Source organism: Colius striatus, chromosome 11, assembly GCF_028858725.1.
Source record: "Colius striatus isolate bColStr4 chromosome 11, bColStr4.1.hap1, whole genome shotgun sequence".
Classification (NCBI taxonomy): Eukaryota; Metazoa; Chordata; class Aves; order Coliiformes; family Coliidae; genus Colius; species Colius striatus.
The window spans coordinates 21948706-21975116 of NC_084769.1; the positions used below are offsets into that span (position 1 = coordinate 21948706).

Below are 26411 nucleotides of genomic sequence, written 5' to 3' on the forward strand. Positions count from 1 at the left end.
CACTTTTATGTATCAAAAATGCTTCCTTGCGGCATCCCTGTGGTATTTCAGCAAAGACATGCCATAGATTGATAGGAAGCAATGACTGCAGTTGAGAGCTGTCTGCCCTATTCTCATAAGAAATGGACAGTTATATCAAAAGCTGGCAGCCAAAAAAGAACTCACTGCAGTTGTGCTCATCAGAGTTATCTCCACAGTCATTATCTCCATCACATTTCCAGCGCAGTGGGATACAGCGATGATTGTCACAACGGAAATCTCCAAAAGGATTGCAAGTCATCTCCTCTGCAGTGAAGACAGTTTGCCAATGAAACAGCACACATTAGCATCGTTTTTGGATAAAATGGAATGCACAGAAGATACAGACACTCATGCTACAAACTGAGCCAAACAATAGAGAAGTGATTAAGAAACAGCTGAAATAACTATATAGAACTGAGATGGAAATACAAAGAGATAAACTTAGTATTGTCAAAGGAGGGCATCTTGATCTCACAGTGTGTTACACTTTTAAATCTTTTCTGGTTTTCATATAGTGATCCAATGTCCTCTAGGCTTTGTGAATATGTGTATGAGAGGTTTCCACACAAATGCGAGGCTCTGGGAAAGCATCATCATGCTTTCCATACTGACAGTTTCACCAGCACAGGAGGTAAGTTAAGTACACGCAGAAAATGCTGACAGTTTTAATTACCTAAAGTAGTTCTGCTCAAGTAAAAGTATTTCCTGCGCCACTTGATGACATATTGGGTAAAATAATACAGTCTGGATCTTCAGAGCTCATAAACACATGAACTGCACAATTAAGCTGCAAAGATTCTTTCCCAAAGACAAATACCTACCAGGGTAATTAACTGATATAAAACAACATATGCACATCTACATGATTACTGAAGACCTTCAGAAAATCAAGGTGTTTGGAAATTGGAGAAATCCTTCAGGTACAAAGTTATGTTGAAATGATCTCCTTCTCTGCACGTACCACAGCCTTGTTCATCACTGTTGTCTCTGCAGTCATCATTCCCATTGCACACTGCCCACAACGGTATGCAACGGTAGTTGCTTCTACAGCTGAACTCCGTGTGATTGTCACACCGATACGCAGGACCCACTGAAAGAGACAGCTGTCAAAGTTAGTTGTGATACTTAGTCATTAAACTGTTCTCCTTGCTATTCTGCCTTTAAAAATCTGTCATGACTTACAGTCAGTTATCTAAAAAGAGTTGTCTGCTAATTTCAGTGTTGTAAAAGAGAAAGCATTAAATGCAATTTTACCATCTTTTCCAATCTATGCTGCTTATATTCTGCACATGCTACAGATCCATGACAACTTCAAACAACATTCAGTATACTTTTTCCTGAAATACTTAGAGCTGGTAACACTGATAATAGAAGCTCCAAACCTGGAGGCAGTCTGTCCTCAGATGGCAAAGCCTGGTCAGAAAGTCTTCCAGATGGACAGTGACTCAGAGACATGCTGGAGCACATAGGAAAATGTTGCTGTTAAACATCAGCTAGACCGTGCTCTGCATTTTTCCTCCTTGTAAGCTTTTGTTTAGAAATCATGTGCCTATCAATATGAGAAACTTTAGCTTCAGGAAATGAAAGTTTACTTTGTTTTTTGTAATATGACATACGTCATACTCCAAAGTGGAACAAGGTAAAAGCTGGTCAACTGGTCTTCACTGCTTCCACACAGGCAATGGATCGGCATATACCCTTTCTACAAAGTGTTGTTAGGGGCCAAGAAAAGGATGCTGCTAGCATCAAGCAAGTCAGAGTGAGACACTGACAGTTCCTGATAATTTGACCAGCATAACTAAGACTTCTCCCCTTCAAGAATAAGGAAATAGTAAGTTGCCACACAGCCTCAGTTTTTTCTAACACTCTTTACTACATGATGGCAATTAGCTTGCAGAAAATATTCCTTTCCAATAAATTTGCAACCTCAGGAAACTTAAGTAATGCAGTTTGATCTGCATTTGGTGCACTATAATGTAGGCACCTTACTACATCTGTGTGCTTACTGCATTCATGGAAGGGCTCATCAGAGTTATCACCACAATCATCATCCACATCACACTTCCAAGACTGTGGGATGCAGCGGCCATTGTCACATTTAAATTGGCCTGGGGGACAGGTTCTACTGGCACAGTGGGTACTATCTTCATCCGAGTTGTCGCCACAATCATCCTCTCTATCACACTGCCAGGCTTCTGGGATACATCGTTTATTGGCACACTGCCACTGATGAGTTTCACATTGGTGGTTAGCTGAAAGAATACAAATTGGCTGTTAGGATACTGAAGCTTACAGGAATGGTGTGCCACTATTATGTCAATCAAACTGTTATCATGTCAACACCAAAAGTTTTTTCAAAAGCCACTATAGTTTAAAACACATTTAAGAAACATTAAAACAAAGGTGCAGATTTTTAATGACACATGACATATTTCCCACAGGCATCTTCAAACAAGCTCACTAAGGCTCTACATACTATCTTCTCTAGGCTCTAGATGCTATCTTCTCCTAAAGCAGAAGGGGGTAAACACAGAACTCAAACATGACTGAGGCAGGGGCTCCCGGTCACTTTGCAGAGGAGCTAAGCAACATTGAGGCTCTGGCCATGATACAAACCTAAATGTACACTGCCTGATGAGCCTGTTCCTCTGACTAGGAATGAATGTGTCCAAAAACGTGGCAGAAGTCCATGCTAATATCAGCTGGACAATGTGTAAATATATAACCTCTGTTGTCAAAGGGCAAAGCACTAGAAGCTAATGTCAGCAGTGCTGCAAAACTGGGGGAGCTCTGAAGATCTATGAAAATAGGAATCAATACTGATCTCTGTTCCCAGAGTTTGTATGTCTCACTGGACACCATCCTACTACTTTTTTTTACATATAATGCCAAACTGTTCAAGAGGGAACAGTATATTATAGTTTCTATACATTTTCTAGACTAAAGGATTCTATTCCAATGCAAAAGATGATGAGTAGAAGGAATTATATAGACATAAACTGACTTTTATTACAGTGAAATAAGTGAAATACAGTGAAAACCAGTGATACATTATGCAGCTACCACATTTCTACTTATTTAATATTCCCCTCTGTCACATTTAAGAGCTTAGCTATTTGAAACTCAGGTAAAATTGATGTTTCACTTAATTCTTTCATTGTTAGAAACACTTTGCTAAGGGAAGGCAATGAAACTATCAATTACACAACCACAATGCTTTTCCCAACACCACCTTCTCTTTATACATAAAAAGGCTTACAACTGCCAGAATTACATTACTTACAAAAAGAGAACTAAGAGAACTAAGGATGTGCTTTTTTAAACTAGATATAGGTATGTGGAATACACATTTTTAAGGAAATAACATTATTCTACGAACATAATTAGGCTACATTTCTAAAATACTGCCATCACAAACAGCTCTCCAAAACAAATCTTCCCACATGCACCAGATTTTGTGCAATGCAGATAGTGAAATAATTTTGTCCCACCATGCAAAGCTCTAGAACACAGGGTAAATAAGCATACCTGGTAGACTGACCTGGGCATTAAGAAAACCTAGATTTTTCATACCATGGCTTTACTTAGAACAAAACAATAGGGGTCCTGCTTCTAGTATTTTATATCTCAAATTGTAATTGACATCAGTGCATATTTGCCTCAAAACTTTAGAAAAAGTTTATGTTTTGATATAGCAGATTTTTGCACTCCTTTACCCTGCTTTTGAACTGAGGTGAATTGCTCTAGCAGCTACAAGACTAGAAAAAACTGCATCTATTGACCTCACTTTTTCACCTATAAAAAAGGGATAATGATTCTGACATTTATATATAGTTTACATATTTTGTACTTGCAAAACACTTAAACTTATTAGTTGTAACATACCACAAAGTACAGCATCTTCATCTGATCCATCATGACAATCTGGCTGAGTATTGCACAAGAAGTGTGGACTTGTGCAGTTGCCATCATTACACTGGAACTGACCAACAGGACAGTATCGGTGAGGACAGGTTGGAGGCTCATCAGAGCCATCTCGACAGTCCCTCTGTCCATCACATTTCCACCAGATAGGAATACATCTACAAAGAGAAAACAGTGTTTTCTTTGTTGAGCATATGTCTCTACAGATAGACGATCAACCAGACAAAGGCTTCGAAACATGCTCCTACGTCAGCTAAATGGTTTTCCTGGGCCGCTGGAAGACAACATGGATTTAACAAAAACAGATGTATTGTAAATGATGCATACAAACAAAAAAAAGAAGAGAAGGTTCTTGGTTTGTGAATTCAACTGGAAATAGTTTCTGGATGTACATGTTTCTAACAGCCCCAGCTTTGCTACATTGCACTGTCATATAACATGAACAAAAGTAGAAATACTGTCTACAAAGTATTTTTCAAAGATGGTAGTCTGTCTAGTCTTGGGTTTTTCTTTGCAAGTACATCACAAACTCCTAGTGAATGCAGAAGGAATCCCTAATCTTATGCCCTTTGGAAGAGAGTAAACTCTAATACATATATTTTAAAAAACACTGAAAAAAAAAGTCAGTGAACAGTGGACTTACCTCTCAGTGTCTGCACAGAGAAACTGGGTGCTAGAGCACATTGGAAGGCAGTGGGCTGTATTGCCAAACTGTACTATCATGAAGTTATCGGGACATTCACAGGCATAACCCTGACCACCAGCTTTTATTAGGCAAAGATGGGAACAACCACCATTGTTGTTGCCACAAGGATTATTAACTGGTAAAACAGAAAAATAAATATTACTACACTTTGCAAATCCTAGGACATAAAAGGTCTGAATCTACAATAAAGTCTTCTAATACTATATTGAAAGCTTAATAAGTTGAAAAACAAAACCTAGGTAAGTAGTCATGTAGTGAGCAAAATACATATTGTTTCACATACTATTCAGCATGAGGTTTTAGAATCAAATTTAAAATAACGCATTTCTAGTCATTGCTATTCAAAGAGAAGGCAATCTATAAATGTAAAGCACAGGACTACATTTACCCAGTGCATTTTGTTCCCCACAAAGCCAAAAGCTGAATGCACTCAGGACTCTTTACAATTAATCTCTGAATAACAGCTGACTCTCTAAATGAAAACCTAATTGTGTTTTCTCACCAAATGGCTGTCTGTATGGGTGGTAAACATGGATGTCAAATGGCCTGTGTGTGGTGTTCACAAGAACAGTCCTGTCTGATCCATCATATTTATTTCCCTTTTCAACTGTCCTTGTGTTCCAGTCAGTCCAATATATCGTGTCTTCAAAAATAGTTATTGCAAACGGATGAGGTAAAGTCCCATCATACACTGTGTGTCGATGATGTCCATCCAGGTCAGAGTACCTACAAAAAGAAAAAAGATGTGCAAAACATTCAGATAAATGTTAAACATCTTCACATCTTTATTATGTATGCCTGTGGTACTTCGTTATTGGTGACCAGGATCATGAGATGTGGAATTGCAGCTTCTTTAGTGCCTAATGGTAGAACATTGTTCTCAGTGAGTTCATTTTAAGATATGCAGGAAAGTAAAACAGGTTATTTTAGGCAAATAAGTGGAATAGAGGAATATCCACTGAAATGTAAAGTCTTTCCACAGAAGCATTATCAGCTAGTCCAATGAAATTTTGCACATATACTGCCTCACAGCAAGTTATTTTTGTCACATGGCAGACAAGCTTGCCTGGGTCATTCCAACCACTGACAATGGAACACTTAAAAAAATAATAAGCCTCCTAAATTCTTCAATTTTACGTGTCTTTCTGATTTAAAGCCTCCTCTGATGAGATATCTTTAATAAAGTTTTCTGGTTTTACTATCACACGCTATATGGGGAAATTATGAAATGCAAGAGAGAAAGAGAGAGAGACTAAATAATACACGTACAATTAATGTACAATTTTTAAAAAGACACTTCAAACACTTCAGCATAGAAAAGGCTTCCAGAAGAATTAATATAAAGAAGAAGTAAACATAAATCTAAGTGTATGTGTAAACATGAATACAAAAAGAAATACTGATATCAATATAAAGGATTGTTTCTAAGGTATTTCAATGCCTTGACAAGAACCAGAATGTTGCTTATTCATTTTTAATGATATTTAGGTAAAAAATTCTAACACCAGAAGCAATTAATAGATTTGTCTTAACAAAATAACCCTCATACACTATCAGGAAATTCCATGTCAGACCTATAGTCCAACATTCAGAGATGTATAAATTTGCATACTACTTTATTAGCACATAACTACTTTAGCTACGGCTCAACTCTTATCTACAGGCAGAAACAAGTAAATCAGAAAAAACAGTCATTTGATACTCTGTTTTGCTCTAATTAAAGTTGCACACCTAGTTAAAGAAAACTTGCATATTCAAAGAGAGACTGAATCTTCTCACTGTAATTTTTGGACTACTTCCAGTGGGAGCTAAAATTTAAAGATAGGAACTAGGCTACTGTGTCATCTAGTGATTTATATTGTCTACTACTCCAGACTTTCTGACTCTGCTTTCCCATAGTCAGTGGGTAGAAAAAGATATGATGCTTACAGTATCTATAAATGCTACCACTGCAATCTCACATGAGCAATTGTTTAGTTGTTTCATTCTTTTCTGCTTACGTACTCAATGTAATTCAGATGGGCATCTGCCCAGTAGAGCTTGTCGTTGGTGTAATCTATAGTGAGTCCATTGGGCCACTCTAACTTTGTAGAGATAATCACTGTCTTCTCTGTGCCATCCATGCCTGCTCGTCCAATATAGGCTTGATCTGCCCAGTCCGTCCAGTAAACTTGTCTGTTCAAATAAACAATTACAGTTAGTTTTGTAGCAAAAATATGCTGAAGTAAATATTAGAAGCCACAGCTCAAATACAGTTTTTCCTGCAAGAGAACTAAAGAAGTTGGCAGAGAGAGGAAAAAGGTTAATATATTTGTTACTTAAAGTGCTACAGCAGACAATCATGTGGTCAAAATTGTCTTCAAAGAATGCAACTGGTATCCCCACTATCTATCAAACCACACAAACTTCTATCAACCTTTTTAGCCTTGCAATCAGAACTTCCTTGTCCACATGGAACCAAATTCCACTTTCAATGATATCTGACAGCCCTGTACATAGGCTACTACTTTTCCTAAGCTGAAATTAGGACCTAATGCCACACAAATCTAAGTGCAGACAACCAAAATTTATTACAGATTTTCAGAGATAATGCAAAACTATTTGCAAAAGAAATTAAAAGCAGTCTTAAAATGTCATACCCATATTTTGGATGAACAACAATTGCCCTGGGGTACTGAAAGCAGAAAGTGTTGTTGGCATCCACACAGCGATCCACTAGTTTCTTTCGGAATCTTCCATCAAGTTCAGAGACGTAGAGACAATCTTTGTAGGCATCCACCCAGTACAACTTTCTGAAATGTTTCAGAGTGAATTTATTTACTGTTATTTACTTATTTTGGTTTATTTTGCATCACAGCATTTTAAATTTTCACAGGTTTTCTTCTCCTAGAAACAATATAATCACTGTAAAGAATACACACTGACATCTCTTCTACACCATGCTTCATACTGCTTTTTTGACTCCTACTGTTCCTGCAGTTGCATAGTTGAGTAATAATATTCCATTTGTCTATAAACTCTTAAACCCTCCTTCTCTTTCCTTCCTCTCCCACCAGCAATAGCCAGCAAAGAGGAGCAAGAAAACAGACACGCATTGCAATGGATTGTGATCAGGACTGTAACACATTGGAGAGAGTCATTATCTGCTCCATGCCATCACCTCTCCTCTTATCAAACAGATATAATGGTTGGTAGATTCTCCTTTTGTGCTGGTTTTGGCTAGGATAGTTAATGTCCTTCATAGTACCTCCTATAGGGCTATGCTTTAGATTTGTGCTGAAAACAGCATTGATAACACAGGAATGTTTTAATTACTCCTAAATAGTCTTACACAAAGTCAAAGCCTTTTCTGCTTCTCACCTCAACAGCAAGTAAGCCAGAGGGCGACAAGAATCTGGGAGGGGACACAGCTGGGACAGCTGACCCCAGTTCATCATATCAAAGAGATATCCCAGACCATATGACATCATGCTTGGCATATCAAGCCGGGGAAAGAAGGAAGTGGGGTACACATAAAGTGACAGCATTTCCCTTCCCAGGTACCCATTATATGTGATGGAAAGCTGCTGTCCTTGAGAAAGCTGAACACCTGCTTGTCCATGGGAAGTGGTGAATGAATTCCTTGATTTTCTTTATCTCAACCCACAAGTTTTATTTTTCTGCTTCATTCCTCCATGACCTGAGCTGTGGGGGGCTTAGTTGCCAGTTGGGTTAAACCACAACACCTTTGAAAACTCCTAACCTGTTCAATGGCCTAATTTAAACTTCATCTAGATTTTCTAACACTTCTATTACTTTGACTAGGCATTATACACAGCTGTAATCAAAGAAGTCATGCAAGCTGAGGCAATGATTTTTAAAAGCCTGTAAAAATAAATGAAGTATTTAATTTAATTGGAAATACAGTGGGCTTCTTTGAAATCATCTGCACAGCTGGTGGTCAGCTCTGGCATCCACAGGGCTGTGCCAGAAATAGTCTGACAGATACAATCTCACTACATCACCCTGAGTAGTGCCATTCCCACCAGAGAGGAAGTCCTCCTCAACCTGCACCTCATGGCATCCACCAGTCCTCTCCCTGTACTGAACACAAGCAGAAAAACTTATGAACCGTTGTACTGTTCTTCAGCCTTTCTGAATAACCTAAAATAAAACTGACTGAAGATTTAACTAATGGTAGCTGAAATAATTCATCAACTGTATAAGTAATGGAGCAGGAGGACCCCTTTGGCTAATATTAGGGCCCTCCTTCACCTCTCTGTGAATCATAAAGCATTTGAGACTGCTGACAACATTAATTATCATTAGGTTTAAAAAACCCTATCATATTGACACATTCATATAAAGACTCCCATGTAAGCTCCAAATGTGACTTTTCGAACCATTCTCATTATTTCGTAGTCTCGTGCATGATATCTAAACTCAGAAAGGGCACTCAGAAAGCAAAACCTGATGAAACTTAGACAAGAACACTGTCAGAGAGGTCGCCACATAAGGACAGAGTTTCTGTAAGAGTAAATCAGTCTGCTTTTTCACTTACAATGAGCAAATTACAAATTACTATAATACAAAGTGCTTTCAAATTATCTCACCCTTTCACTGCCCTCCTTATAGCAAATGACGTGGATCATGCTATTCAAGTGTAAGTTAAACGTGCATTTTTCAAGAGCAAAATAAACATGTTTTTCACACTGGTACAGGAGCTAAATTCCATTACTTTCTTCATTGGAATCTAGTTACCTGCTCTAACATATTGTTTATGCATAGAGTGAAACCTGTATCTCAACCCTAACAACTGCTAGCAATGGAATAACGAGCTTAAGCTCTGAATCCCTGCTCCATAGCCACCTACCTGCTTGTCTAGTCTGTTCGTTAATGGTTTGCTAACATTATTTTCTCCAAACTTGGTTGGGGGGTTTTATGTACTACTTTACTGTTGATGAGACAGCAACTCTTGTATAACCTCCGTATAGTACATATGAGAGCAATTGAACAAAAGTGTTATGTAATGTATTAGACATCCATGAACAGTTCCAGAGCAGTTGTGTAAGACTGCATTCACAATCCAAAACTACTTCAGCACTCGCCATGGATTTCATATGAAGTAGGAGAAAAACTCTAAAAAAACTCCCTCACACATCACTTCTTAGTAGCCCAGAACAACAGAGAACATATTTTCTTACCTGCCAACCCAATCGACAGCGATCCCTTCCCCATTGGGCACATCATCACTTATCACCGTCTCCTTATTTGTTCCATTTAGGAACATTCGTTCAATGACTTTCCTCCCCACATCAATCCAGTACAACCTCTTTTCCACCCTGTCAAAGTCCAGTGCCACCACATTTCTCAGTCCTTGCAAAATGAGAGAGTAAGACTGGCCATCTGCTGTGAGATTTCTCAGATAGTAACGGTTGCTAAAAATAAGGTATGGGGAGATATTACTATTTTGCCGGCAACTTTTTCCGTCAGGCTCCCGGATATAGCCTGGAGCACACTTACAGATGTAGGAGCCAGCTGTGTTCTCACAAATCTGGCTACATACTGATGGAGTTTCATTGCACTCATCAATATCATCACAAGTCCGTTTATCAGACATAAGTTTGTATCCAGGATGACAAGAACAATAGAAACTTGTCTGTGTGTCTGTACAGTCATGATCACATCTACTGATTGAAGAGTCATTGCATTCATTTATACCTGGGGAAGGAAAGAAGTTCTATTCAAGTAACCAGTTAGCAGAGAAAATAGTGCAGTCACTTTCCAAAATCCTCTCTCTAGCTCTCTCTTCCTGCTACTCCATGAAAACATTGACTATAAATCTGGGCTGCTATAATAAGGGAGCACAGAAAAGAATCTATTAAAATATATAATTCTTCTACCAACTTTGAGATCTGTCACCAACCACAGAGTGCAAAAAACACAGTTATTAAAGGTGAATTTTGAAAATGTAAGGGCAATATATAAAAATGTATGAACTACACTGAGTCTATGTAATTAGATAATTTTACAATGTGTTAGAACAATAAATAGTAAGTATGATTTAATTAAAACAAAAAAAATGATATATGCATTTTTAATAAACCTTCTGAGAGACATCCATGGAATAGATGTGACTGTAATTAAGCAATGCCTTAAGAATTCTTGGGTTTTTTTAAGGTTGTCTAAGCATTTTCAATTAAGACAGTGCAAACAAATCTACACATACCACATCCTTTTTCATCGCTATTATCTAGGCAATCATCCAATCGATTGCAGACTTTAACCATTTCAATACAGTTTCCATTGTCACATTTAAAATGATGGGGAGCACAGGTCGCTTCTGGTGTATTACAGAGATGTTCCAGCTCATCAGATTCATCACCACAGTCATTATCCCCATCACAGATGTAGGCCTTGGAAATGCAGCGCCCATTCTGACAAGTAAACTGGTGTTGTTGACATGGTTCATAGATGCATCCCCTTTCATCACTGCTGTCGCCACAGTCATTCCTCCTGTCACATCTGAAAAAGAATGAACACTTTTTTTCAAATATAAGAAGGCAATCACTATCTCTAGGGCAGATAGATAGACACATTCTCCTGATTTCCAAACAAGGTCAGACCTTTTTGGCTCCAATGGAAGAGAAATCAGGGTCATATTAAATAGAGTCTGATTCTGTGAGACCTCTTGTATTCCCTGTATGCATTACAAGCTGAACAGAATCATCCCAGGACAGGTTACTAGGCACAATAAGAAGGATTAACGGCTAATGGTGAGCACTGGGGATATTAGTGTAGAAAATTTTAGGGCATTTTCACATTAAAACTAACAAATGAATGCATAGCAGATAATAAGTTTCATTATAATATGCAGATCTACTTAACAACTAAATAGTGTGGAATAAAAGAGGCTGAATCAGCTCATTGACTTCAAGGAAATGTTGAGAATTTCTGCTGTTGCTCAGGTAGTTACAAACCTGTATGTGTTTCGGATGCACAAGCCATTGCTACAAGTAAACTCATTTTCTGTGCAAGACCTTCGTGTGCAGTTCTGGTGTTCATCCAACGCGTCGCTGCAGTCAGCATCACCGTCACAGACCCACGCCCGGGGAATGCACCTCCTGAGCGGGGGGCGGTTGTTGGCACATGTGAACTCTGCTGCTGTGCAGTTGCGATTTGCTGAAAGAAAAGCACGTTCGCTGACACACAGAGACGTATGTAACACCCTGCCCTGCCGCATGGACACACACAGCTTGGATATCCACCCACAATCTGCAATATAGCATGCTCTGCAGAGCTAGATAACAATGCACGCTCTCATACAAAACTCATACACAATCCCACTGATTTTCACTGAGCGTTGCTTGTCATGGAGGCTGATAAGGAGACAAAACACTTCAGGATTCCCCAGGCAACGGTGGCATTTGCAGAACTCTGGATCTTGTTGGATTCTCATTATAAGCTTTTCGCATGTCTGGACAGATTTTCAGGGAACTGAACAGGTATTAGGCCTAAGTTCTCTATCATTTGCTTTCTTCAAGGTACTCTGTGCTCCACAGAGCAAACAGAAGAAGCACCACTGCAGTTAAAAAGGATAAGGATGCCAAGCAAACCTTCTTTCCCTTTGTTTACCTTCTAAACAGCCAAGTTTATTTTGCTTACTAATTCAAAGAAATTATGCCAAAACCCATGTGTTTTTTAATATGTTTTTAATATACGTAGTGCATGACAACCAGGAAGTATCTACACTGAAGCTGCTATTGCCCCAGATCACATAAACAACTCCACACAAACCAACACCCAATTTGTTTGAATTCAACAATACAAAGAGGAGTGATCACAAAATTAGAACAATTTGGGGTTCTTACCAGTAAAATATTCTATTTTAACTAAACAAATGAAAATTAAGGTGTAGGAAGACTGTATCTCGTGTAATGTGCACCTGTACAGATAGAAAAAATGGCAGAAGGTGGGAGTTTGCGGGTTGGTTTGTTGTTTCCTAAAAATGCCTCCAGAACAAACAAAAAAAGTGCAGTATCTATTTGTATTAAACACTTACCACAATTATGTCTTTGATCCTCATCACTCATATCTCCACAGTCATTATCACCATCACAGATCCATGTTCCTGGGATACATCTGCCATCATCACACCTGAACTGGTCGCTTGAACAAGTCCGCACTTGGGGCACTTAAAAATGAACACACTCTGCTTGTTAGACTAACATACATTGCCAGGCAAATCTACTGTGGAGGGTATTTTAAGGACAACTTTATGATAATGAAATGTAAAATAAAAGCTTACATGTAAGACAGTCTTAAGCTAAAGGTGCAACTCCAGTAATGTGGAAAGTGAGCTATCAGCCCTGTTTAAATCATAGAAGAATCTGTTCTGCCTTGTGTTATGCCAAATTTAACAGTGAGAATAATGACTATGTTGTGATATTAATTCCCAGTGACTTTGCTTAGCTCCTTGTCTTCCTCTCTGGAGATTACTTCTTCTGACTTTCTTCCTCCCTCCGTTGTTTATTACCATTGGTTTCTACTATACATACAGGATTTGCTTATTGTAATACTACAATACTCTACCTCATACTGTGTCAACAATCTCTCTACATTGCACATTGCTTTTTTTCCCAAATGCAATATTGCAAACATACTTTCTGTACAATGGGACGTCTGCCTTTACAGTCAAATCAATATTAAAATACTTGTTACTTTTCATCACTTGATCCACAACCATCACAGTCTTAGAAAGGAAGTTATACATTAAGAGTAGTAACATTAAAATCAATTGTCGCAATTTAACACCTGCATATTCCATACACAGCTTTAAGACTTTGATTACTCAGTGACTCAGATTATTTAGAGTCGCTGAATAAACCTCAGAAGATATTTAACCTAGTCTGTATTTAAGCTGTTGTCTACAAGAAAAACTACTAATTTCCCATAACCCCTCATGTTGCATCTTCTGAATATAAACTTACCACAAGAAGCAGGTTCATCAGAGCCATCAGCACAGTCTATTCCTTGATCACAGTACCAATGAGCAGGAATACAACGTCCCGATGTACAACGAAACTCATTATTTGTGCAAGTCAGTGAGACTGGAAGAAAAAACCTATGCATGACTTCTTTCTTTCTGTTACATTTCCAACTTGTTCTAAGTTGCTTTTGAGTCCATGTTATGCAAAAATATTACAGACCCCAAAAAAGAAAGAGAAAAAATTATGCTAGGAAGGATGTCTTTTCACAGCCTTTCTGCAAAGAGTTCACTGTACAAAGTAGCTTGATCTTTGTATGCAAAAAATGGGCTTAATTCTCTCCTTGTTTATACAAAACAGCTAGTAAGTAGACAGAAATTCCCTGGAAACAGGATTCAATGCAGCAACTGTAAATATGTTCTAAGGTTATACTTGAGATTCCTGCAGAAGAAAATGTCCACAGTCCCGTTCCCAAACAAGGCAGCAACAGACTCCATGCTTTACAAGGAATCCAAATATGCAGTAAGGAAGTAATATCACAGAATGGTAGAAGTTGGAAGGGACCTCTAGAGATCATCTAGTCTAATCGTCCTGCTAAAGCAGGTTCACCTTGATCAGGTTAGACAGGATCATGTCCAGGCAAGTTTGGAAACCTCCAGAAAGGTTACCATAATATTTCATGGTAGCTAATGCTTTTCTTGTTCTCTCACTGATTTTTCTTCACTTGTAGGTAGGAATCTTTTCTTAAGGGCAGTGAAGAACACACTGTAACTCTGAACAGCTCCAGCTAAACATGCTGCAAATATTCCTTCTGCACTGCTGAGCCTCTTGATCCTCACATGTGCACTGGGTTTTAAAATTTCTTCAGTAGTTACTGATAATTTCCTCTACTCTCTGATGGTTTCAAGATACCAAAAGGACCCAGTCGAGCCTTTTTTAACTCGGTATTCTATATGCCTTTAATGATGGAAATCAGAGGCAATTAACACACTGCTCATGAAAGTCTTGGGGCTCCTTTCATCTCCCATTCTCCCTTTCTATCCCTCTTTCCTGCCCTTCACCAGTTCTCAATTCAGTAATTCAGTAGTGCTTCTGGGCCACAAACAGTAGAAGGACAAAGAACACCTTTCATGTGCAGTACAAGACTCACTATGTCTGTATATTTAGCCACATATTTTTGTGATGGCAGGGTCCATAGGTAGAAGCAGTCATGTGACACAGTTAATTCAAGGCAGGTACTTTAAGGAAAACTATTGAAAACAAAAATAATACTACTAAAAATAAATATTTCTTTGAAAATGTCCATTATATTTTATAAAGTGATAAAACAAATTATATGGGAAAAGTACTACCTAAATACTAATACAAATGTCTGTACTAGCAAAGATCAGCTCATTTGTAATTAAGACTGACTGAAAACTAGACACATTTATACAATAACTGGAAGTTATAATGAACAATGAATCTTATGCTGAGGCATATGTAACTACATAGAAAAGCTAAAAATTACATATACTGTATACAATTTCACCTGCTTAGAAGGAAGAATATTCTAATGTTAAAGTTCCAGAAAAAGCCACCTCGTTATAATACTTAAGTGCTGATTACCTTGTAAAACCATAAAGGATACAGAGTAGAACAAGCAAAAGGAATAATTCCTCAAAAGCTGTATAAAAAAGCTGAAAAAAAGTATGGTCTTTTTTATTAGATAAAGGTATGATTTAGATAATTGAGAGTTAATAATACAATGCACATACCTTGTAACTGTTCAGTATCATATTGTATCATAATCATAACGTATCAGTATCATAATCATATCTGATGTTTTGAGAACCATCAGAGTTGTCAAAGGTAAAGAGCAGTGGAATTACCCAAGTGCAGAAAGAGTAACAGAGGCCCTATTAACTTACCACAGTGAGTAGGGCTCTCATCACTCATATCTCCACAGTCATTATCACCATCACACAAATAAGTTCGAGGAATGCAAATATTTGTGCTTTGACATTTTGTAAAACCAGACTGGCAAGTGCGCTCCGCTTTAAGGATATGGGAAAAAAACAAAACAAAAGTTCTTTAGAGCTTTTTTTTAAATACCATTACTCTGTATCTCATTGAAAAATACATAATATAGTATTAAAAGAGTCTCCTGTTGCTGCTCACTTGCTAAAGTGCACTCATACTGCTTGTTCTATATGGAAACAATTAGACAATTGCTTTTATTGACAAAAATCCTGACAAAAACACAAAGAAACACATGCCAGTACTTGGCATGTCAGTAAACTGACACGGATTCACACTATAATGTCTGTTCTTGCAACCAGCTGGTACTATAAGAATCATTAGACCAATTAGAAATGAGTAAAAGACCGGGAATTTCAAATATACATATTTTACGGTGAATAATAAAAAGTGACACAAATAATATGTTAAAAAAGCATTAATCAGTGTGCACAGAAAAAATAGAAAGAAAAATCTCTAAATATATTTTCAGCAATTTCTCTAACTCCAGATATAAACTTTCCACTGAAGAATGTAGTCTTAATGAAAAGACATAAACAGTTCTATTAACTATAATAGTAGTCAATATTGAACTAATCATAGTTTACGTATTAAGGAAAAAAATGTAACTGGCAACTTTTTGAGAGCTACAAGTTACATAATTTTAAACAGAATAAACATAAATCATATATTTATGATATAACATGACATAAAGTCATGTTATAAATTATAATATGACACAAAGTAAAAACTCACTGTCAAAACTCCAGGCTAATCGTGCAAAAATATATGCTCTGCATCCCATTTATCTGAACTAATCTTTTTGAAGTCCGTGGGATTACTCACAAAACTAACATTAAGGACTGTATTAGCATTTGTGGCATATTGAAAGGAACAGTTAGTACATAGTAACTTAGTGTACTCTGGAATATCCTTTAACAATCCTATTTGCTTCAAACAACACAAAGCAAAATCTGTAAGGTAAATAAGGAAACCTTCTCTTCTCTTTGCTGATTTTGTTCACACAAACACATTTGTCTCTTCTTCCATCTAAAGAGTCAGACTCAAATGGGCACAAGGTAATAAGGATAAACTTACGGCAATTTCTCTCATCTGATGTGCCATTATCATAACAGTTGTTTACTCCATTGCAGACATACTGAAGAGATATACACCTTCCATTATTGCAAGTAAATTCTGTGTGGGAGTCACAAGTTCGGAACAAGCAGCCAACCTCATCACTATTATCTCCACAGTCATTGTAGTGATCACAGCGGTAATGATAGGGTACGCACCGCCCGTTCCCACAGGTGAAAGCTGTTGGCTGACAAGTATGGAAAGCTGCAGGGAACAAATTTTTTTAGAATTTTAAAAAGTGGATAAAATGTAATCTAAGTTCTCTGACAAAGTAACAATCACAATATTTTTACCTGCCAGGGCAAACACAGCTGCAAAACGGACTGCATGAAAAGTAAAATACATATTTGAATTAAACAAAGTAGAAATTGGCTATAAAAATTCAATACTATAGTGCTTTTGGATTCTAAAGCAAATCAAAAGCTGTTCAGACCTCAGGTCTGTGAGCAAGCAAGGGACCACTGCCAAACTACAGCCCTAAGATCCATGATCATAAAGCCATAAAAGTGACAGAGAATACAGTAAAGGCAAGACGGAGTACATATCATTTTCTCATGCAGTTATTTTAAATGCTTACCACACACACTTTCAAACTCATCACTGCCATCACCACAATCATTGTCATTGTCGCATTTCCATCGCTCGGAGATACATCGTCCATTAAGGCATGTGAAGAAACCAGTGTCACACCTGGTACCATTATCCACAATACAGTGCTTGTTGTTATTGGCTAAATACCAGTGACCTTCAGAGGGGCACTGACACTCTGCACCAGCTGGACCTAGATTTATGTTTGAAAGTTAAAAATAAAAAGGAGACAAAAAATGAAACAAACTTAACACTGATGCTTTAGATATGGTTCTATGAAATCATTCACAGCTGTAGCAGTGGAAAAGGCAGTAAAATGCTCACAATTCCTGCAAGATCTATCTACTGGTAGAAGTGTGGTGTTTAGTCAGATTTTTATCTCAGTTAAGCATATGCAAATCCATTAAAAACCTCAAGAGTTACTTCAGAGTTCCCTCGAGGAACTGAGACCAGAACTTGAGTATCTTAGTATTAGCTTGCTGTCCAAATAGTTTTTGGGTAGCAGCAAGATGGCATCTGATGCTTTCAAATATCAGAACTACACCAGTTGAAATGTACCTTGAAATCAAACCAGGGTTTTCAAAACTCCTTGCCCTACCCTAACTGCTTTTCTAAAAAATCAATGAGAAGTTTCAGTTGTTTTCAGGCAAGAGAGATTTTTAAAGGCATTTAAGATGCTACAAATGAAAGCAAGCAGTGAATGAGTTTTTCAAAGATAAGGATCTTAACTTCCTAAAATACACAACAATTCTGCAACAGGTATGCCCTTTGGGGTATACTGCCATTCTGGTTTCCTGGCCATCTGGCCTGTTGATCTGTTGGAGCACTTCAACTCTCCCCTTACACGCGGACAAGTAGAGATACGACACGGGACACATATGTCACTCAGGGCTTGCCCCAGTATGCAGCTGATGATACAGAGCATGTTTCTGGAGGACATGACTCAAAAGGATATCTGCCCCACAGTACAGACAGAAGTCAAACTGTGCTATTTTCTTCATACTTGTCTGACATTTAAGATTGAGGCAGTATAAACATTTATTTTAGAAATTAATCATTAGGGAAAGACTTCATAATAACGTGTGATAAAGAAACAGTGACCATAAAGATTTTTTAAATATGTAGTAAGAAACATCTGTTCACTATACAGTGTATTAGCATATATTCCTATAGAAACCACATGCTGCAGCGTTCACTTCATGTCTCATCCCAGAGGGGGAAAAAAAAAATCCAAAAAGTAATGTTTTGGTTTAAGTTAGAGAAACACATAATTTTTATTCGTGAGGATTCTCAGACAGAAACCTCTGGTGTGCTGGCAAAATACCATGATCGTGAATGGCAGTCATTTTGATTGCATTTACAAATAAAATTAATATTAAACATTCATGAACACTAACAAATATTTCAGCTGTCATCATGTGACTAAAATTGTTATAGTAGAAGTCTAGTACAGGCAACACCAATAGCTTACACTCATCAAACATAATAGCTTACCTGGTGCACAGATGTGACTGCAGCCACCATTGAACTGGTTGCAAGGGTTGGTACATTGCTGCTGCTTACTTTTTGCCCAGACATGAATATCCATCGGTCTTTGTGGAAGATTTGCGATCATTACAATCTGATCTGAACCATCATACTTATTAGCTCGGTAAATGCTTCGTGTGTTCCAGTCTGTCCAATAAATGTGCTGATCAAACAGTGTCATTGCAAACGGATGCAGAGCAGTGCTAACAATCACTTCACGATTTGTACCAGTGAGAGTGCATCGCTCAATCTTCTGCCTAAACAACAAAGATGTTATTACATCTTAAAAGGAAGAATTCCTTTAACTTATGTATAAAGCCATGCCCTAATTAGTCTGGCAACTAGTGTCCACCTTTTCTATAATGTGTACCAATGTGTAGGGTGCTCTTACAAGTTAAAAATCTTTGGTTTTCCAATCTATGGCTTCAATAGTGATGCAAAGTAGCAGCTCTGTAATACTGACACAATTATGTACTGTAATTGGGATGAAGATTGAAATGTTTAATCAACTATGCTACCAAAAACTAAAATGAATGCAAAACTTCATAACAGAATACACTTTTGGAATGGGTATGATGTAATGTCAGGAGAAAACCAATGGGGTCCCAGGAAATGAGACATGTTTTAATTTCAGCTTTATCTTCTGCAGATCCAAATCCAAATCAGGAAATACAAGCAAGTTCACAAGACTATAAACATTGCTATTTCTCACATAAGAATACAAAAGGGATAAACCAGTTCTAATATATAATAGCCACCATATACATAACATCATAGCCACCATATACATAACATAACATCTAATAGCCACCAATATATGATATATGATAAACATTTCTTCCTAGTTGATCTTTCAAGTTTTCTACCTTAGGAACAGTGTTTACAATCATAAACAAAATTACAACAAGACTTCAAGGAGCCCTAGAAAATCAGGGTTCAACTCTAAGTTCTGTGATATATATATTCTGCTGTGTGTGAACCATTATTGACTCACACAGGCAGCACTGCTGATGCACAACCACTTTGTCACTCCCCTTCAGCCATTCCCACCCTTAATGACCACTTCAGTAAAGGTCAGTGGGAAAGCAGAAGACTTGTCAGAGACTCAACATGCACTATTCATGAAAGGATATTCTTTCTAAGCACCATTTATAAAGCAATGATAAACGTCAGAAGTTCCTTTTACCAAACAGATTTCAGTCTGAGATAGGCAGACCATACAAGAATAAAGTATGAGAGAAAAAGGAGGATGTTCAAAAGTTATTTGCAATGAGGATAACAAAAGGAGTAATAAGTAATAGATGAGGCTATTCAAAAGGAAGAAAAGGAGCTTGACAGAAAAACACCAGGATATACATTTTGAAAATGAGATGAGGTTCTGTCAGCAAGTTGAAGACAGTAGAACAAGAATTATCATGTTAACCAGGCTGTTCCCCGACTCCAGCTGCCAGTATCTTGCTGTTCAGTCACACTGTAATGTTCACATGGCAAGGCTACCAACTTCTTACTGACAGAAAGAACACACTTGGGGCTGACGCTGCTCCTTCAAGTATAGCATCATTCAGTTGCAGTGCTCTTAACATTCATCTCTAAAGAGCAGATAGGTAGAGCTAGGACAGTGTGAGCACTTAGGCATAATGCCTAAGAAGGGGAGTGGTGTTTACACAATGTCAATGGAATAAAACAATTCTGTAAGAGGTTGTGGCATCTTTCATGCAAAAGCTTCTGGAAAGGTGCTAATAAGAATACCAGAATGGCTCTATGGAGGGTAAGGAAAAGGAAGCTGCGGGATTAAAGACATCACACCTGGTGACTCTCTTCCTGCTAACAGCTTCTCTGCCTATCCTGCATGGCCAATGCCTCTTGCCTGTAAAGTCAGAAGAGCTAAACCTTCTTGTTGGAGACTCCAAGCAGAAGCTCCATCCTTCAGTTCAAGCCACCAAAGGAGTTCTCACAAACACAGAAATGCTCTGACAACTTAGCATTAGCGGTATAGAAAAATCACTTAAACTTATTTTATCTAACCTCAAAGCAGCTGTACGTTTAAATATCCAGTTATTTAATCATTTATTAAGTCTCCAAAAATTTAATTATCAGTGTAGGTTGAACAAGAATGGAAAAGGCAAACGAGAGAAAATGAACAGATAAGAAATCTCTCAACAAGTTCAACAACTCATCTCCTTTGTCATCACTAGCAGAAAGGAAAAAGCTGTACTTCATACAAGCAGGAGAAGAAGAAACAGAATGTTAGTAATTATTCCAGGAAAATAATATGTGGACACTTTGTAAGGCAAAAGCTTTAATATGAAAGAATAGTTGTGGGAAAAGTGCAGGATGTTGATTTTCCATAAAATTGCATTTCCACAAAAGAAAAGCAACTCAAATGCAAGTCTCCTGCAATACAGGCTCAGGTGGTTTTCCCCTTTCATGCCACAGGGAACTTCTCAGGCGTAGTCCTGCACATAGTTCCCAAATGTCAGCATGCTGTCTGGTGAAGGATCCTTACTTTGTTGCATGCAGAAACTGTGAAGATATGGGGAAGGAACAGTGTACAACTAGCACATTCATTCTGTCTATTTGAGATGTATCTTGCATGTGTGCTCAATGGTATCACAATACTTGCAAAGCAATAGGAGGGTCTAGAATGAAAACACAGAAATACTGTTCTAAAGAAAGAAGGATAGCATTTTTAGGAGACTTGCATTAACAAGAGAAGAATAAGCAAGAGTAAAAATGGAAGAGAATATACAAATCACCCTGTGTTGCCTTTGTACATTCAATGCCAATGGAGCACCATCAGTTTTCGAATCTTCATATTTTACCCCATGCTGGTATCTGTCCCTCTAAAGGGGAAAAGGCCCTCCTTATAAGCCAGAATAATGAGGACTTCATATTGTTTAAGCATATGCTCTCCTACCTTCATTAATTAGAGTCTGAAAGATAAAAGAGGATGTCTCATTCGACATCCTGCATTCCCCATAAAATAGAGGACATCCTATCCTCCTGCACACAGATGAACCCAAGTAAGAATGCCCTCCTCAAGACCCAACAGAGGCACAGACCATAAAAGCTATTACACTACAGGCATCACTCTTCTGTCACAGCAAAAGAGAAGCTTACAAAAGAACTACTGTGCTGATGGAACCAGTGCTGATTGCTGCAGTAATTTCCCTGAGACCATGGATGAATTTGCATAGACACAAACTACATTATCTTTTTAAATTGTCCTGCTGACATCAGAAATTCTGGTGGCATAAATTGAAGAGTGGAGTTCTGCTTGATAGCAGGAAGAAAAGCATGCCAAATTCCAGACAGGCATTAATTACAAGAAATGAATGATGTAAAATATGCACTGGGATTGTATTTCTTAGAGACGATGCTGATAGAAGTCTTGAGTTACACATAAGATGAACATAAATTTGCAGACTAAATCTACAATGTGGCATAACAAAACTTCTTATCACATCATAGTTACACACCAATATGAAGATTTGACATTGCATTGCTATTAAGTAACTCAACGTTGTAAAATACAAAGTACTGATTTCCATTGAAATGCTGAAAATAGTTTTTAAAATTAAAAACAAATAGTAGATTGATTTTAAAAAAATAACCAAATGTAAATCAACAAGAGTGTTATCAATACTTACAGATTTGCATCAGCCCAGTATAGCTGTTGTTCTTCATAGTCCAGGGTAAGCCCATTTGGCCATACTAAATTAGTGCTCACAATAGGTGTTCTGAAGTTTCCTCCAAGTGTAGCTCGTTCTATCTTTGCATTTGAACTCCAGTCAGTCCAGTACATATATCTGATAATAATATGATTACAAGTTGTATTTTTAGCAAATAAAGCTTTTATCTGCTCTGGGTGTCTCTGCTCTGATCTCCCTTTACTGACGTGTGCATTACAAAACTAGGAGAAAATAACTTCTTTCTCTATTTCGGCCCACATTGGCAAGGTGATTTTCTAGCAAGGACCACTGGGGATCACTACAGTGAACTTTTGAAAAGTTTTTGCAGCTCCCATGAGAATTCAGTAAAGCCAGTAAATCTTTTTCTTATTTTCTCATTTGAAATACAATACCATTAGTAATGAAACTAGAAATACATTATAATATAGTAATGCCTGCCAGTCTCTCAGGAACTCAGGAAAAACTAATTCTCTTCAGGGAATATTTGATGCACTCAAGAAATACACCAGAAAAAGGGAAAGATCAAATAAGATTCTAAATAGATCTCTTGGCAGCACCACCTGATTATCATGATATGATATTCTTGAATATCATCTAGGTGGACCTGCTTTGGCAGGGGAGTTGTACTAGATGATCTGTAAAGGTCCCTTCCAATCCCTACCTTCTGTGATTCTATGAAAAGGGACAGAAGCTTGCCAATAACCATGTTTTCCATATGAAACAAACTTCAATAAGCTCTTCCCAAGCACACCCCAAAGTGAATTCCTGAATGCATTAATATATCTCCATTTCAACAAATATCCTTTGGTTTTCTGTTTTAAAAGGGAAATGGAGGTTGGTTAGTTACCTGACAAACACCTGCTCTGAACATCATTCTCATTTAACCCCAGTATCTGTCTCCCACCCGAAGTGGAGCCTCGTGCACTATACATTCATAAACACTCTGAAAATCTCAGAAGAAAAAAAACCAAATTTCTGAGGCTGAAATCTGTTTAGAAAACATAGACCTAATGCGTTAGATCTACGATAGTTACACACAGCTGGAACTTCGGGCTCAGAACAGGAAGTATCTGGCAGTCTTTGTCAAAGTCTAAATTGCAGTTGCACCTGTAGTCAAAATAAAGTAAATTAAGTGCAACACATACCCTCTGCAGGGATCTAATACAATGGCTCTTGGTCGTGGAACCCGGGCAATCACCGTGCGGTTAGATCCATCCACAGCCATTGAGCTGATAGTCTGATTGAGGTAGTCACTGTAGTAAACTCTGTTGTTGACCCAGTCAAAGGCTATGCCATCTGGAGTCCCCAGGTCTTAGATACATGCAAGCAAACACACAAGACAGTGCAATACTCTTTACCTTTTATCATGGTCACACCAAAGATCTCTTTGAAATAGCATTGGTATCAATACAAAATTTAACCATTTAAAAATTGGAAGAACTAAAACTTAGGATTCAGGCAGCCCTGTGTATGCAGCAGGGTTAAAAAGGCTTTTTCCTCACATGGACCTAAGTTCTCGTTGTTATTCTTCAAGTAGCAGGAATCATCCCTCACTCCATAATATTCATTTACTGTACATTATTTGAAGTTGTTACACAAAATTTTATCTATATAATAGTATTTAACCAGTTTTATATTTCCATTTCTTTGTGATCAAGAAGAAATAAGAACCTCAAAGGAGGAAGAAACTAAGAAGAGTCAAAAGGAGCATTTCATCAGATATCTTAACTAAACAGTCTACCTTGACCATTAGCATAAGAATACCTGCTGAGCTAGTGCTAGGTGCTACAGCCCATTTTCTTCAACAGCCGATTATTTCGTATCATATTTCAGTGCACTTACCAGATGCAACTACTGTTGGAGAGCTAATTCCTGAGGAAATGCTAACATAACTGATTCTTCCTGTCCCTGAAGGAAAACTTTGTGTAAAATATATTCGGTTGTTTATGCTGTCAAAATCCAGGGCCACTGCAGTTCTTAACACGTTGACTGTGCGGAAGGGAGGACTGTGATTTTCAGGATCTAAGTGGATACTTCTGAGGGCATTCTCAAGAGCAAAAATCAGGTAATCATCAGTTGAAATGGAACAACTCTTGCCATCACTGTCTAGTGTTCCAAAGGCACAACCACATTTGGGTGTCTGCACATCAGGCAGGGCAAAACACAGATGAGAACAGCCTCCGTTGTTGTTCAAACAAGGATTGTTGTTGACATCAAGGGGTGAACGTGACTGGAAATGACTGTCATAAATGGTAACATCCCTTAGCCAATTAATGTTGTCTCTTATTACTGTTGGCTGATCAGTATTGCCTGGCTCCTTGCTGGCTTGGAAGACTTTTTTCAGGTTCCGATCCACCCAGATCATAGAGTTTCCAAAGACGGTGATACCATATGGAGTTGGATATCGACTGCCGTAACGCACAATTTCAACATCACCGCCATCAGGCTGAATTCTTGCAATCATATCTAAGGAATCATCCACCCAGTAAATGTAGCCATTGCTGTGATCTATGGCCAGTCCACGAGGTGTGACAATGCCCTCAGACACAAGAACAGTTCTGTTGGTGCAGTCAAGAAAGGCTCGTTCAATCTTTGGATTTTGCCCATAATCTGCCCAGAACAAGTACCTGTTTTTTGGGTCGACTACTATGTGCCTTGGCATATCTATGGTAGTTTTAAGCAGAACACGGCGGTAAGTTCTGTTTAAACGCAAAACTTCTATAAAAGTCTCTGTCAAGAATGCATTTGTAAAGTAAAGATTTCCTGTATTCAAAGAATAAATGAAAAAAAAAAAGTCAGAAAAACAAAACTGAAAGGTAATAAACAGCATCAACACCTGAGAAACATGAGCTGCTAAAATACTAAACCATAAAATGAATATCCATAAACGCTGGAAGTTGTAGTTGGAAGCATAAGGTACTTGCTTGCATTTTGAGGAATTAGAAAGAGGACAATCCAACTGACAATAGTCAATTAATTTCTATATCCTCATTGACTGCCACAGAGAAAATCGGCGGTATAAGATCAAGTGTGCCTTAACTATAGTTGTTATTTAGGTGTACTACTTTTTTTCTATTTAAGCCTCTGGCTTGCCCTTCCATGTTTACCCATTTACCTTTTACAACCATTAAATCCACATTATGGCCCAGCCCTGTGCACAGTAATTAAGTGCATATAGTAGATGAGTATTCTAAAACTCATCCCAACAAGCCTATCATTCAACAGAAGAACTTTATACTTCACTTTTCATTATCATTTATAGTATTTGTATACAGTAAACTGTGGGTAGATAAAGGGTCCTTTTTCTTATTAACAATGTCAATCAGACAACTTTTGTGCACTCTGGCACACATTTTTCACTATGCGGTACATTAGTGTAGTACATTGGGTAACAGCTATTTATGAAGGTACAGACAAGGAGACCTAAAACAAATAGGAAAGCATCCTGGGAGAGGAGGTTCTACACATTTGCTCTGATAAACTTTAATTTTTACACATATAAACATAAGAGCCATTCACTACTTCATCTTGTTATAAAATCAGCCCATAGACACACAAGTTAAAATCACAAGACTGCCATTCACTGGGATTCATTTACTTCAGTCTAAACATTTTACAATCTGTAAAGAATAACATTCTCCAGAACTCAACTATGCTTACCTGCCACCCAGTCAATGGCAATGCCACGGATCCCATTTCGTCCTATTCCATTCGTAACAACATTTCTAAAATAAGAACCATCAGGTTTGATTTTACGTATTGCATTCTGAGAAGAAATTGTGCTACTGAAGTCACACCAGTAAATGAAACCAGAAGGCATGTGAACATCCACGTGAAGTGCATTTCGTCCTG

The 26411-nt window shown here is 37.8% G+C and overlaps 1 protein-coding gene across 1 annotated transcript in view; it reads right to left on the reverse strand.

The window, feature by feature from the left end:
* The window catches only part of LRP2 (LDL receptor related protein 2), a 118889-nt gene that overhangs the window by 23512 nt on the left and 68966 nt on the right, over nt 1-26411 (reverse strand). Inside the window, exons 38-58 of the mRNA XM_062005173.1 lie at nt 26220-26408; nt 24402-25322; nt 23705-23870; nt 22518-22676; nt 18835-19124; nt 17330-17533; nt 16714-16956; nt 15528-15653; nt 13621-13740; nt 12693-12824; nt 11611-11812; nt 10860-11155; nt 9835-10351; nt 7291-7443; nt 6656-6826; nt 5154-5377; nt 4589-4766; nt 3907-4103; nt 2028-2273; nt 983-1111; nt 166-285 (exon numbers count right to left, since the gene is read on the reverse strand). Coding sequence (XP_061861157.1) covers nt 166-285; nt 983-1111; nt 2028-2273; nt 3907-4103; nt 4589-4766; nt 5154-5377; nt 6656-6826; nt 7291-7443; nt 9835-10351; nt 10860-11155; nt 11611-11812; nt 12693-12824; nt 13621-13740; nt 15528-15653; nt 16714-16956; nt 17330-17533; nt 18835-19124; nt 22518-22676; nt 23705-23870; nt 24402-25322; nt 26220-26408 — 4983 coding nt within the window. The remainder of the gene's footprint in view (nt 1-165; nt 286-982; nt 1112-2027; nt 2274-3906; nt 4104-4588; nt 4767-5153; nt 5378-6655; nt 6827-7290; nt 7444-9834; nt 10352-10859; nt 11156-11610; nt 11813-12692; nt 12825-13620; nt 13741-15527; nt 15654-16713; nt 16957-17329; nt 17534-18834; nt 19125-22517; nt 22677-23704; nt 23871-24401; nt 25323-26219; nt 26409-26411) is intronic.